The sequence below is a fragment of the Rhinoderma darwinii genome, chromosome 9 (assembly GCF_050947455.1).
Source record: "Rhinoderma darwinii isolate aRhiDar2 chromosome 9, aRhiDar2.hap1, whole genome shotgun sequence".
Taxonomy (NCBI): domain Eukaryota; kingdom Metazoa; phylum Chordata; class Amphibia; order Anura; family Rhinodermatidae; genus Rhinoderma; species Rhinoderma darwinii.
The window spans coordinates 83,093,892-83,109,370 of NC_134695.1; the positions used below are offsets into that span (position 1 = coordinate 83,093,892).

Genomic DNA, 15,479 nt, shown 5'->3' on the forward strand with positions numbered 1-15,479 from the left:
CCAGAGAGTTGTGGTCAATGATTCCTTCTCTGAATGGTCCCCGGTTATAAGTGGTGTACCCCAGGGTTCAGTGCTGGGACCACTATTATTCACCTTATTTATTAATGATATAGAGGATGGGATTAATAGCACTATTTCTATTTTTGCAGATGACACCAAGCTATGCAATATAGTTCAGACTATGGAAGATGTTTGTGAATTGCAGGCAGATTTAAACAAACTAAGTGTTTGGGCGTCCACTTGGCAAATGAAGTTTAATGTAGATAAATGTAAAGTTATGCATCTGGGTACCAACAACCTGCATGCATCATATGTCCTAGGGGGAGCTACACTGGGGGAGTCACTTGTTGAGAAGGATCTGGGTGTTCTTGTAAATCATAAACTCAATAACAGCATGCAGTGTCAATCAGCTGCTTCAAAGGCCAGCAAGATATTCTCGTGTATTAAAAGAGGCATGGACTCGCGGGACAGGGATGTAATATTGCCACTTTACAAAGCATTAGTGAGGCCCCATCTAGAATATGCAGTTCAGTTCTGGGCTCCAGTTCATAGAAAGGATGCCCTGGAGTTGGAAAAAATACAAAGAAGAGCAACGAAGCTAATAAGGGGCATGGAGAATTTAAGTTATGAGGAAAGATTGAAAGAATTAAACCTATTTAGCCTTGAAAAAAGACGACTAAGGGGGGACATGATTAACTTATATAAATATATTAATGGCACATACAAAAAATATGGTGATATCCTGTTCCTTGTAAAACCCCCTCAAAAAACAAGGGGGCGCTCCCTCTGTCTGGAGAAAAAAAGGTTCAAGCTGCAGAGGCGACAAGGCTTCTTTACAGTAAGAACGGTGAATTTATGGAATAGCCACCGCAGGAGCCGTCACAGCAGGGACAGTAGATGGCTTTAAAAAAGGGTTAGATAATTTCCTAGAACAAAAAAATATTAGCTCCAATGTGTAGAAATTTTTCCTTCCCTTTTCCCTTCCCTTGGTTGGACTTGATGGACATGTGTCTTTTTTCAGCCGTACTAACTATGTAACTATGTAACTATGTAATGTTGGGAGCAATCCCGGGCGGCTACCAAGGCAGCAAAGCACTCTTGCCTAGAAATAGATATATATGACCAGTCAATAGTGAACATTTTCGGAACGCCCAATTTATGCAGCTGACCTCATGGAATGTAAAGGGGCTCAGGTCCCCTAACAAGAGAATGATGGTACTCCGTCACTTAAAAAAACTCCATACAGACATCGCTCTTCTTCAGGAGACACATTTGGAGGAGAGCGACTTCCACCGCATGAAAAAATTGTGGGTGGGCCAAGTATACGGCTCTTCAGCTTGTGGCCGTAAAGCGGGGGTACTTATTTTAATAAATAGAAACCTGGTACATGAGGTAATCCACACTGATGCAGATAGGGAAGGGCGACTGCTCCATATTACTCTAAGCACACCATGCGGGGTATTAAGCATTTATAACGTGTATGGACCTAACAGTGATAATATTTCGTTTTTCAATGGTTTGGAGAGGACCCTTCTGTCAGATAATGTCCAGCACAAAATAGTGGGAGGTGACTTTAATTCAGTTTCTGATCACAAGGAGGATAGACGCACACACAGTTCACAATGCACGGAATCCATTCCTACAAGGGCCCCCAGAAAACAGGACCGAGTGTTAGGACCCCTGATGGAAAGAACACACTTAATAGATCCCTGGAGAAGGGGTAACCCGGATGCCCGGGAATTTACGCATTACTCCCACGCTCAACAGTCCTGGTCCAGGATAGACTACCTTTTAATATCCCCAACATTACAACCGAGGCTGGGGGTCGCCGAGATAGGGGACCTAGTGATCTCAGATCACGCCCCGGTACGGGTAGATTTCCAGGAAATATATCCCAGAGGATCAGACTTCATATGGAGATTCCCGGCTCATTTAGCAACTGATGACACCTTTGTGAGACAGCTAAGAGGGTGGTGGTTAGAATACACGTCGATGAATTCAGGACACAGAGATGACCCCTCACTGTTCTGGGATACGGCCAAGGCAGTGCTGAGGGGGAGGATAATGGCATATACCGTCAGCAAAAAACGGGAAATAACACAAAAATTTAATGCCTCTAGTTCTACACTGAGGGCAACCTATACAGCATATTTGGCACACCCTACATTGGATGCTAGACAGGCCTGGATTCAGGCAAAACACTCTTTTGACGAGTGGGCAGCTCAGAAAGAAACAATGCATACTCGAGACTTTGAAGCTACTTTACATAAGTTTGGAAGTAAGGCGGGTAAACTTTTGGCCAATATGGCTCGAGGAAAACGCTCAGTGCAACACATAGCGAAATTGAGGGATCATAATGGGCGAGAAACATGCGATCCAACTAGTATTAACTCCATCCTGGCCAAATTCTATGAGGAGCTATACTCTGATACATCTTCCCTTTCACTGACAGACAAGGTCACTTTACCGGTCATTTCCGCGGAACAGTTGCAACTTCTAAATGCCAGGGTCACAAGGGAGGAGGTAGATGAGGCAATAAGAAACCTTAAAAATAGTAAGGCGCCTGGCCCAGAATTTTTTAAAGTAATGCGGGAACAGATTACGGAGACTTTGGTCTCCTTGTTTAACAATGCTCTGGGAGAGGAGGGACTACCACCATCAGCAGACACATCTTATGTGAAATTATTGCTAAAACCTGGAAAGGACCCCCTACTACCAGGGTCATACAGGCCCATATCGCTCATAAACGTGGACGCTAAACTCCTTTCCAAAATCATAGCTGATAGGTTAGCGAATATAATGCCGTTCCTCATAGCCACAGAACAAGTAGGTTTTATTAAAGGTAGGTCGGCGGTCACTAACATTAGGACGGTTCTGGCAGTGCTAGATACAGTACAGCATAACCCATTTCCGGAGGAACATTCGGCTTTACTTTTACTTGACGCGGAGAAAGCTTTTGACAATGTCCGATGGAAATGGTTGGATGCTGTCCTGGATAGGATGGAAATAACGGGGGCATTCAGGATCTTATTACACCACATGTACAAAGACCCTAAGGCTAGAATCTCCACACCGGGCTTTCTATCTAAACCATTCCGTCTATGTAAAGGTACAAGACAGGGGTGTCCGCTATCGCCACTATTGTTCAATCTGGCTTTGGAGCCGCTGGCACGTTATCTGACGTCATCCAATCTATATACGGGCATAAGGGTGGGGGAGATGGAGGTCAAGGAAACGTTGTTTGCAGATGACATCTTGTTATTTCTCGCAAACCCCCTTAAAGATGTTCCGCGTATCTTCCAGGCATTGAACGACTTTGGGAGCTATTCAGGGTACAAAGTTAACACGTTAAAATGCCAGTTATTAGATTTGGGAACACAGGACCCAGCATATAGGCGGTCCCTAGCCACCCTGGATGTTGAGATGGCTAAGTCAAACATTACTTATCTGGGTATTAAAGTGGGTCGAGCACCCAACTCCCAATATGATCTAAATTATCCCCCCCTTATACAGGATATCCAAGCAGATCTTCTGAGATGGCACAGTCTACCTCTATCACTGATGGGAAGGAGCTGTTTGGTCAAAATGTCAGGATTTGCGAAATTACTCTACCCGCTCCAGACTATTCCACTTCTGGTCAAGCACTCAGATATCAATATACTCAACTCATCATTTACCAAATTCATATGGGGGGGGGAAGAAACCAAGAATAGCGCTCACGAAACTCATGATGCGGAAGGAGGGGTCAATTTCCCTAACATCCGGGGTTATAACCTGGCCTGTCTGAGTAGACATCTGCTAGATTGGAAACACAACACAGAGTTCCACTCCAACACTAGATTGGAGAGACAGCTAGCAAAACCTTGGGCTCTCATGGCTCTGGTACACACAACGTTCACTTGTCTCCCAAAGATCGTCAAGAAATCATCTCTGTTACGAGATACCATCATTGCCTGGAAGGTACTGCGCAAACATTATAATCTTTCTTATCGCATTTCAAAACATATGCCCTTATGGCAGCACCCAGAGTTTGCAGCAGGAAGATCTAACAAACTAATGTCAGAATGGAGGGAGAAAGGGGTAGCGACACTGTGGGATATGTTTCACGCACAGGATAAGAGGTGGTTAACCTTGCAAGAGCTCCAGAATAAATACGTTTTTGCTCGGCATCAGCACTTACAGTACATGCAAATAGTTAATCACTGTAAAACTAAACTTGCGCATGTAGCGGATGAGGTCCCCCCCAACCTGTTTGACTCATGGTTCACGGACAATCACAGACACTCCATTTCCCAATTATATAGTACACTCAGACCATTACTACTGAAGATGTCCCCGGGGCAGGCCTTTGGGAGATGGGAAAAACTGTTTAATTTACCAGGCATTGAAAGGCATATTGAAAAAGGGCTGGTGGATTTCAGGGCGCACGTACACAACGAAAACTGGAGGGAAACTCATTTGAAGATTATACACCAAGCAATATATGCATTTACCCTGGCCCCCTCCGCCTCACAACCAGATAGGAAAACGTCATGCCCTAGATGTAATATCTCAAAGACGGACATGTATCATGGCCTTTGGGCGTGTGCACATATTCAGCCATTCTGGGGGGAGATAACATCCTTACTGCAGCAGGTGGGCAGGTTCCATGGGAATGTAGGGCCAATGGAGGTCTTATTCCATATACAACATGATGGAGAATTAGAAGAGACAGAAACGACACATTTATCCCCCATGGCCCATGCCACACTGATAGTGGCAAAGAGATGCATACTCCAAAACTGGCTGGTAGCTGAAGTACCGACTCAGAATATGGTGGTCCAGGGGTTGAGGAAACTGTTTTATCTAGACCGCATTGGTATATTACAGAATAAAGACACGCAGAGCAAAAAATTCTTTGAGAAATGGAAGCTTTTCCTCACAAAATATTTCACCAGTACAGAACGAAGAGACATTATAGGCCCATTCACGGGAACGTCATGGTACTTGATTGAGGATCTCAAGGGCACTTTAGGGGCACTGAAAATACCACGGGAGTAAAGCGTATATCTCCTCTTGGATTTCTTTATTCGTGCGGACTAGCTGCCTGAGTTGGTGAACTGCTTCACGAAGCTCCAATTGTTATGTATGCTCTCATTTCTTATTTGTTTTATGTATTGTTTTGATGTGTTAGTTAGGCAGATATGCGAGTTTATGTAACTATGTTTACAGGAATACCCGACATGTGGGGTTAAAGGATGGGAAGGACAGAGGAGATGAAGGAGGGTTGATAGCCTCTGGGGAATACCATCCAAGATTAAACCTAGTTTGCTAGGAAGCATTTACTATCTCATGTTCATTTATACATTTTTTGTAATGTTTATTATTATGGCAATGCATTACTGTATGATCTGTGGTTTGTTTTTTTTTGAAAAATTTAATAAAAATATGTTATTAAAAAAAAAAACACATAAAAATTTGCACCACAGCGTGTACATTGACTTCTATGGTCAGGACGGACGCCCTAATGGTGTAGTTTGTGCATACGTCTTGTGTGCTTACGTTCTATAATTTTTTTTCCATGTTCTCAAAAGCGTAGTCTACTACGCTTTCCAGTACTCTTCCAAGAGGTATACCACACGTATACATTTTTATTTGTATTGAAGTCAATAGACGTTTGTAATCATAAACCCTACGTTTGCATACATAAAACTTATACGTTTTTGTCCCCATATATAGGAAATCCTGACTTTACAAAGTTTGATTTAGCTCAAGAACATACGTTTTTAGAAGTAAGAACAGACACAAACGTATACGACGTATACTACAAAAATGTGAGCATATGTTACAAATGCATACGTTTTTGTAACTTTAAAAACGTATATGTCATCGTATACCACAAACGTGTGCGCAAAACGAGATGTGAACTTAGCCTTATAGGGGTTGTCTTGTGAAGATGACCCCTGTTGATATACCCTATAGGTCATATAGATGTGAAAAGGGGGGGTCTGTAAGAGCGGCTCCCGCTTTGGCAGAATGAAGCCGTTCGTGTATTTCATAGACAGACGTTCAGTTGAGTGGCTGCTATGTAATACTTCGTTTCCCATGCCTCGGCTGCTGCAGGTCACAAGTCTGGTTTGCAGCGGTTTTCCCCGGCAAAATCAGCTGTTTTCCTTGGGCGTCGGGAGCCAGCTCCCATATGACAGGGGTTGTCTGTGATGTGGCAGCCCCTTTAAGGTATTTATATTTCATTTTATATTTATGTTTGCTTTCATTTTTACTTCTTAATCCTGGATACTGTAGACATTTAGGTCTATCTAATGTCTTATCGTTATGCCGTTTTTTACATTCCCATTACCACCAATTTTTTTTAAACTAAATTTTGTTCCCTCTTGTGGGCATGCAAAAAGACAGTCAATTGATACATAGGTAGGCAAATTCTATAAATCCCAGAAATATTTAGATCTTGCATAGAGTTTACATTTTAATAAGTTTGTCTGCTCTAAATCAGGGGTGTTTATTGCCGTGCTGAGTGAGTGTAACGTATGCGTCTCATTTATTATGAACAAAAATCCTGTTTTTCCACTACAGCGGGGTTAATAGATCACATTCTTCCACTGCATCTGCTTAGTCCTCTAATAAATGACATTTTCCTTTAAGTCCCGTTTTGCCATGTAGTGCTAATAAGTGTAAGCTCTTATATGATGGCGTCCCGTGTCCTCCTGGGGACTATTAAATAAAGAGGAGAGATTTATGATCGTTGAGTTGGGAGAGTTATTTGTAATAATAAATCGCAGTGGAAATACCATAGAAAACATTCTTTTGTCTTATATGTCACACACCGTGCTCCCTGCCGATTTAACAACAATTCTGTTCTTTCATCCAAGATGGCAAAGTTCGTTGAAGATGAGGATTCTGTTATGCAACGCGGGTGAACGTACAGGTATTATTGGGGCACGTGAGACCCCTAAAGTTCTTACCCTACTTTACACCCTCTATTAGTCTTGAAAGATAATTTTTTTGCTTCCTATTGTAAATATTCCATATGATTTCTTGCAAAATTCTGAATTAACATGGCGTGCAACGACAGTGCAGTTCACGCAACAACAAGTGAAAGGGACTATGCTGACTCTGCAGGGGTTTGTGTAAAGTCGGTATGGTCACCCTCATAGAACAGATGTGTTGTTAGGGCTAGTGGGAGCGATGTAACGTGGGGTAATCTCAAGTGATTCCCTATTGACTTCACTCGGCAAAGCAGCCACACTGCATACCTGCCGAGGATCCGCTCATTGTAGCCAGCGATCTCTCCTATAAGCTCTGCGTAGGCCTTTGTCACTGCAGAGAGACAAGCCTACAGACTACAGCAACACACGCAGTTTCCCCGCTCTCCTCGAAAAGGCGCCACACCATTTCCTTATAAGAGCTCCCCTCTGCCTCTCCTCCCACCACCATCATGCTGACACAGCGCATCAGCATCACCATGCTCTACCTCCTGCTAGCATCTGGCCCTTCCTGGGCCTGCCAGTTCCTCATACCTCCCCTCTCACCGTCTCCCAAATCCTCATATTCCTTCTTATAATGACATTGATGCGCAAGTGGCATCGCCGCAGGGCATCTCGCTTTGCCCTTCTTCCTGGACCTGCAAGACAAAAGCAATGTGTATATACAGTGAAACACATCATCCTATTACATCAAGTAACCAAACAGACTCTCAGCAGCTTTGCAGTCCTTCTGAAAGTGACAGGTAATTAATTATTCACAAAAAGAATAATCTGCTAGAGTCTTAAAACAACGCCAGGTCGGGACCTTACTTTGATTTCCAAAACGTTTTCCGACTAAAAAAGTGGAGCAGGGTCTTCATAAATATGGCATTTGGCACAGATTTCTGGCGTAAATACATTGATAATTCTTTCCCTATATCTCCTTCCTTGCTAGGGTTTTTTTTTTCTCTTCTTGTTACTAGCATGTTCATATCACTATATACAAGAAGATGTATAACTTATACCAGCTGTACATATATAATTATATACAGAAGATACCCAGGTTATACCAGCATGCTCCATATCACTATATACAAGAAGATGTATAACTTATACCTGCTGTACATATATAATTATATACAGAAGATACCCAGGTTATACCAGCATGCTCCATATCACTATATACAAGAAGATGTATAACTTATACCTGCTGTACATATATAATTATATACAGGAGATACCCAGGTTATACCAGCCTGCTCCATATCACTATATACAAGAAGATGTATAACTTATACCAGCTGTACATCTATAATTATATACAGAATATACCCAGGTTATACCAGCATGCTCCATATTGCTATATACAAGAAGATGTATAACTTATACCAGCTGTACATATATAATTATATACATTAGATACCCAGGTTATACCAGCATGTTCCATATCACTATATACAAGAAGATGTATAACTTATACCAGCTGTACATATATAATTATATACAGAAGATACCCAGGTTATACCAGCATGCTCCATATCACTATATACAAGAAGATGTATAACTTATACCAGCTGTACATATATAATTATATACAGAGGATACTCAGGTTATACCAGCATGCTCCATATCACTATATACAAGAAGATGTATAACTTATACCAGCTGTACATATATAATTATATACAGAAGATACCCAGGTTATACCAGCATGCTCCATATCACTATATACAAGAAGATGTATAACTTATACCAGCTGTACATATATAATTATATACAGAAGATACCCAGGTTATACCAGCATGCTCCATATCACTATATACAAGAAGATGTATAACTTATACCAGCTGTACATATATAATTATATACAGAAAATACCCAGGTTATACCAGCATGCTCCATATCACTATATACAAGAAGATGTATAACTTATACCAGCTGTACATATATAATTATATACAGAAGATACCCAGGTTATACCAGCATGCTCCATATCACTATATACAAGAAGATGTATAACTTATACCAGCTGTACATATATAATTATATACAGAAGATACCCAGGTTATACCAGCATGCTCCATATCACTATATACAAGAAGATGTATAATTTATACCAGCTGTACATATATAATTATATACAGAAGATACCCAGGTTATACCAGCATGCTCCATATCACTATATACAGGAAGATGTATAACTTATACCAGCTGTACATATATAATTATATACAGAAGATACCCAGGTTATACCAGCATGCTCCATATCACTATATACAGGAAGATGTATAACTTATACCAGCTGTACATATATAATTATATACAGAAGATACCCAGGTTATACCAGCATGCTCCATATCACTATATACAAGAAGATGTATAACTTATACCAGCTGTACATATATAATTATATACAGAAGATACTCAGGTTATACCAGCATGCTCCATATCACTATATACAGGAAGATGTATAACTTATACCAGCTGTACATATATAATTATATACAGGAGATACCCGGGTTATACCAGCATGCTGAATATCACTATATACAAGAAGATGTATAACTTATACCAGCTGTACATATATAATTATGTACAGAAGATACCCAGGTTATACCAGCATGCTCCCTATCACTATATACAACAAGATGTATAACTTATACCAACTGTACATATATAATTATATACAGAAGATACCTAGGTTATACCAGCATGCTCCATATCACTATATACAGGAAGATATATAACTTATACCAGCTGTACATATATAATTATATACAGAAGATACCCAGGTTATACCAGCTGTACATATATAATTATATACAGAAGATACCCAGGTTATACCAGCATGCTCCATATCACTATATACAGGAAGATGTATAACTTATACCAGCTGTACATATATAATTATATACAGAGGATACCCAGGTTATACCAGCATGTTCCATATCACTATATACAAGAAGATGTATAACTTATACCAGCTGTACATATATAATTATATACAGAAGATACCTAGGTTATACCAGCATGCTCCATATCACTATATACAGGAAGATATATAACTTATACCAGCTGTACATATATCATTATATACAGAAGATACCCAGGTTATACCAGCATGCTCCATATCACTGTATACAGGAAGATGTATAACTTATACCAGCTGTACATATATAATTATATACAGAAGATGCCCAGGTTATACCAGCATGCTCCATATCACTATATACAGGAAGATGTATAACTTATACCAGCTGTACATATATAATTATATACAGAAGATACCCAGGCTATACCAGCATGCTCCATATCACTATATACAAGAAGATGTGTAACTTATACCAGCTGTACATATATAATTATATACAGAAGATACCCAGGTTATACCAGCATGCTCCATATCACTATATACAAGAAGATGTATAACTTATACCAGCTGTACATATATAATTATATACAGAAGATACCCAGGTTATACCAGCATGCTCCATATCACTATATACAGGAAGATGTATAACTTATACCAGCTGTACATATATAATTATATACAGAAGATACCCAGGCTATACCAGCATGCTCCATATCACTATATACAAGAAGATATATAACTTATACCAGCTGTACATATATAATTATATACAGAAGATACCCAGGTTATACCAGCATGCTCCATATCACTATATACAGGAAGATGTATAACTTATACCAGCTGTACATATATAATTATATACAGAAGATACCCAGGCTATACCAGCATGCTCCATATCACTATATACAAGAAGATATATAACTTATACCAGCTGTACATATATAATTATATACAGAAGATACCCAGGTTATACCAGCATGCTCCATATCACTATATACAGGAAGATGTATAACTTATACCAGCTGTACATATATAATTATATACAGAAGATACCCAGGTTATACCAGCTGTACATATATAATTATATACAGAAGATACCCAGGTTATACCAGCATGCTCCATATCACTATATACAAGAAGATATATAACTTATACCAGCTGTACATATATAATTATACACCAGGAGATGCCCAGGTTATACCAGGTGTACATATATAGTTATATGCCAGTCTATCCACTTTATATGCTGTGCTGCATCGAGGATAATCTTATGGTTATTTTACCAGTTGAATTTAATTCTATCTTTTTATAAAAGATGTCAGAGATGAATATCCTGTGGTTGCTCTGTCCATCACTCGTCCTGTACAGTAAAACACGGTGTTAGTTATTGAGAGGCTGACTGGGTGGCTTGGTATAAACAGACTTTTCTGGAGTGATTTAACCACAGACATGTTTCTGTAAAGTACCGCAGCGTCGGAGCATTTAAGAAGTGGAAACTTCCTTAAAAGTGGAATGGAAAAAGCGATGAAGGGTTTTTCCCGTGGTTTATTTGATCAGTTGTCAGGCAGACTGGTGACTGCAGATGAGATTTCCCTCGTTTTATTGTAGTAAATTAGTTTTTTATGCTTCAGGGGGATGGAAAAATATAACTATATTTCTTTTGTAAAACTAATTATTTAAAACAGAGATTTTGATTTTAACTGCTGCCCTCTGGGGCTGATCACATTGGGATTATATCGTTTTATATATGAAGCCTTTGACAATGGTCATTCTTTGTAGGGACTTGAATTAAGATTTCAAAGAAGTCGCCTCCAGGACGTTCCATGCATTATGATATCATATTAAGGCTCATAGGCCAGTAGCAAAACTGCTATCATAGACACACACATAGTTTGGCCAAAAAACAATATTGCAAATAGACGCTTGGATTAAAGGTCCGATAACTGAACAATATCTGTATTGAATATTATGTAAAGGCTGCCATACATGCAGACATAGAAAAGAGGGAGCCCTACAGCAAAAATCTAAATGGGCCCCCATTATGTTGCCGGGTATTGCCACATAGGAAAGAAGTTCCTCTTGTCTTTTTCCCCCCTCCATGCCCATTTCATGATACTTGGACCAATTTTCGACCCCCTTGTTTGATACTAACGCAGTTCTTCCCTAGAGGGGAGTCCTGCACAGGTTGTCACCACCCAGTAGAAGGGATATGGATCAATCAGGGCTTTCTAACAAAAAGTTATTTTCCAGACCGGACCATCCCTTAAAAAAACTGCATCCAATATGCAAACTTTCTTGTTTTTTTGTTGTTGCCTCAAACAACTTGTGGTTCTCCAACGGTTGTCACACTACAAGTCTCAGCATGCTATGGAAGATGCAGACTGCGAAACACTTCACTAAAGTATTGTTTGGCTTCTTTCGGCATATCGTTTTAAAGGTTATTTAGTGGTGTGCGTTTGCAACCATTGTTTGTGCTGCTTTAATGCTTATAAAATATTATAAATCTCTTATCGTTCTCTGTATACAGCGCCTGTGCAGACCTTTGTGTTTCCATGGTTACTGGCTGCCGTCATGTATGTGTTATGCTCTCTGATCCTTTTCTATCTAACCTAAAGACCTCTGAAGTAGACATATATAATATCCACTTCGAGTCACTTATAGAATTCTATAAAACAAGAACATAAACCGACGTTTATTGGTAAATCCAGAAAAGAAAACATTCTCGTTCCTGTGTTATAATATGTATTACAATATTGCTGGAGGTCGGTTATTGAACTACTGGGAGGTCTGAGGCCGGTTACAAGGGTTTCTATGGACTTTTTCTGCGTACAAGTCACTTTCACCCACAGAATCAGAACAACCCAACCCTCAAAGTATTTTTTATTCTGGAAACTTTTGCAGCATTTTTTAAGATAAAATTAGAGAATACTTTGATAGACTTTGTGATGTACATAAATATATAACAGCAGAAATAGTGGATACAAGTGAGGGCAGCGCCCGTGTACAGGTAAAATAAAAAACAAAAAAAATCGAGCTCAATAATACGTGGTAGGAAGCGCTGACGGCTACAAATTTGTGCCACTGCTATGAAATGTTGGCTGCGTGTTCCACACAACCGCCGCTTGTTCATGCCGTGGTTTGCAGTGGGATGGTGTCTGGCGTCTCGTTTTTCTTTATTGGATGTGAAAGGGCCAAGTGACAGAAGATAATGATGAGAATAAGACCTGAAAGAAAGCAAAATCTTATATCAGTGTTTCTAAGACTATTATCATCGATTTGTGATTATTGATGGGATAATTTAATATATGCGGAAGGCCTCCAGCTTTATATGACATACATACCTATAGCTCCCAAAGTGCCCAGGATGATGCCCAAAGCTGATGAGACTGTGGGCATGCCCTCCATCCTGTCTACATCTATCTTGCAGTGACCCCTGGTATTACAGCGGCATACTGTGACTGAGGGGATAAAAGGAAGACGTTATTCACACACGAGGTCCTGAGTAATCTGAGACAGACTGTCTAACAAGAAAGTAAATCTATAGCAACCAGTCTGTCCCAGATTACTCATCTGGATTGGCACCGCCAGCACAGAAGAGGGAAAAGGCGCCGGGCAGCAGTCAAAAGATGCCATCCCCGTGAAAAGGTTTTTTTAACAATACATTGCGATCGAGAAGCTCTTTAAAAAAAATGTAAATGTTATTTTTCTCTACAATTTCAAATCATATAAAAGGATATGAAGTTTCAACTTGTGTAGGATTAGAAAGCCAGTAGTTAAATATCCGTCATCTACGATTTCACACCCCGGTAATGTCTTTGTGTCAGCTGTAATATGTCCAACAGGTCTGTAAACCCACGTGGGGGGAAAATAAACAGCTATTCAGCCTAATAATTACCTATGACAGTCACAGAGCTCTGCCATACGAGCTGAGTCACTCGCTCAGGAGATAATGAGACGCTATTGTCCATATTTAAGGTACATTCAACTTTTCTCAATTATTTTATAATCAAACTTAAATCGAGAGAGTTGAGCGGATTGAATGAAAGGACTTGCTGCTTTTGTTGGGGCATAGGCTGGCATCCGCCAGAGACTTGGAGCCGGGGTGTAGGACCACCGACTGCTTCTTGTAACTAAATCATAGGTCCTAGTCGTTACATGCGTTCTTATATAAGGACAAGGTCGAGTCTGTGTGACTAACACAATGCCATGAAAACTATACAGCTGGGAAGGGGGTGCATGACATGAATAGTAAGGGCATGACCACACGTGGCGGATTTCCTCCGCAACTGTCCGCATCATTGCCGCACAGAATCTGCGTTGCAGATTCTGCTGCGGATCTGCACAAAATGTGCAGTAAATTGATGCGGACTAGCTGCTGCGGACTGCGGGAAAAGTGCTTCCCTTCTCCCTATTCAGTGCAGAATAGAGAGAAGGGACAGCACTTTCCCTAGTGAAAGTAAACGAATTTCATACTTACCGGCCGTTGTCTTGGTGACGCGTCCCTCTTTCGGCATCCAGCCCGACCTCCCTGGATGACGCGCCAGTCCATGTGACCGCTGCAGCCTGTGCTTGGCCTGTGATTGGCTGCAGCCGTCACTTAGACGGAAACGTCATCCTGGGAGGCCGGACTGGAGACAGAAGCAGGGAGTTCTCGGTAAGTATGAACTTATATTTTTTGACAGGTTGCTGTATATTGTGATCGGTAGTCACTATCCAGGGTGCAGAAACAGTTACTGCCGATCGCTTAACTCTTTCAGCACCCTGGACAGTGACTATTTACAGACGTCTCCTAGCAACGCTCCCGTCATTACGGGAGCCCCATTGACTTCCTCAGTCTGGCTGTAGACCTAGAAATACATAGGTCCAGCCAGAATGAAGAAATGTCATGGCAAAAAAGCAAGACGTATCCGCAGCACACATAACATGTGCATGACAGCTGCGGACTTCATTGCGGAACTTAGAATCTCCATTGAAGTCAATGGAGAAATTCCGCCATGAGTCCGCCACTGCTCCGCAACAGACAGAGCATGCTGCGGACACCAAATTCCGCTCCGCAGCCTATGCTCCGCAGCGGAATGTTACGCATCGTCTAAACGAACACTTCTAAATAGAAGTGGAAGTCAATGCAGAAACGGCTCCGCTGCGGATTAACGCTGCGGAGTGTCCACAGCGGAATTTAAGTGAAATTCCGCCACGTGTGAACCCAGCCTAAATTGTAGTGAGATTAGCAGAAAAAGAAAAACTGTTCAAAGTAAATTTCATGTGGACCCATAAGGTGGAGTAATCTACAGGGGTGGACTCTGAGCAGTGTGGCGCCCGGTAAATAATGATCATTGTTTCCTTACTACCCCCCATATCCATCCATAATACACCTGAGTCAAGTTAACATATTGCAGTGGAGGCCTTAATTAAGTCATTTATTTTTTGTGTATTCCCTGAACGAAAACATTATCAAAGTTCTGCATATGACTAAAGTGCTGTGGATCCTTATATCTATGGGTCTTGACTTTATGTGAGCGATTTGAGCAGGGTATTAGGTACCAGATGTGTAGCCTATAGGTTAGGGTCACATATCGGCCTCATAACCAGTTTGTAGGGTTCCTGAAAGGACTGACCCGCAAACGTATACATCATGCAGCTATTTTTGT

General features: G+C 40.8%; 2 protein-coding genes across 9 annotated transcripts in view; one reads left to right on the forward strand and one right to left on the reverse strand.

The window, feature by feature from the left end:
• Positions 1-15,479, forward strand: part of LOC142661093 (uncharacterized) — a 201,451-nt gene that overhangs the window by 30,488 nt on the left and 155,484 nt on the right. For all 7 annotated transcript variants that reach the window (XM_075838345.1, XM_075838346.1, XM_075838340.1 and 4 more), the window contains exon 3: positions 6,867-6,922. The gene's annotated coding sequence lies outside the window, so the exon portion shown is untranslated. The remainder of the gene's footprint in view (positions 1-6,866; positions 6,923-15,479) is intronic.
• Positions 12,697-15,479, reverse strand: part of CDH16 (cadherin 16) — an 80,280-nt gene continuing 77,497 nt past the window's right edge. For both annotated transcript variants that reach the window (XM_075838339.1, XM_075838338.1), the window contains 2 exons: positions 13,173-13,289; positions 12,697-13,055 (listed from right to left, as the gene is read on the reverse strand). In XM_075838339.1, coding sequence (XP_075694454.1) covers positions 12,958-13,055; positions 13,173-13,289 — 215 coding nt within the window. In that variant the 3' untranslated portion in view covers positions 12,697-12,957. The remainder of the gene's footprint in view (positions 13,056-13,172; positions 13,290-15,479) is intronic.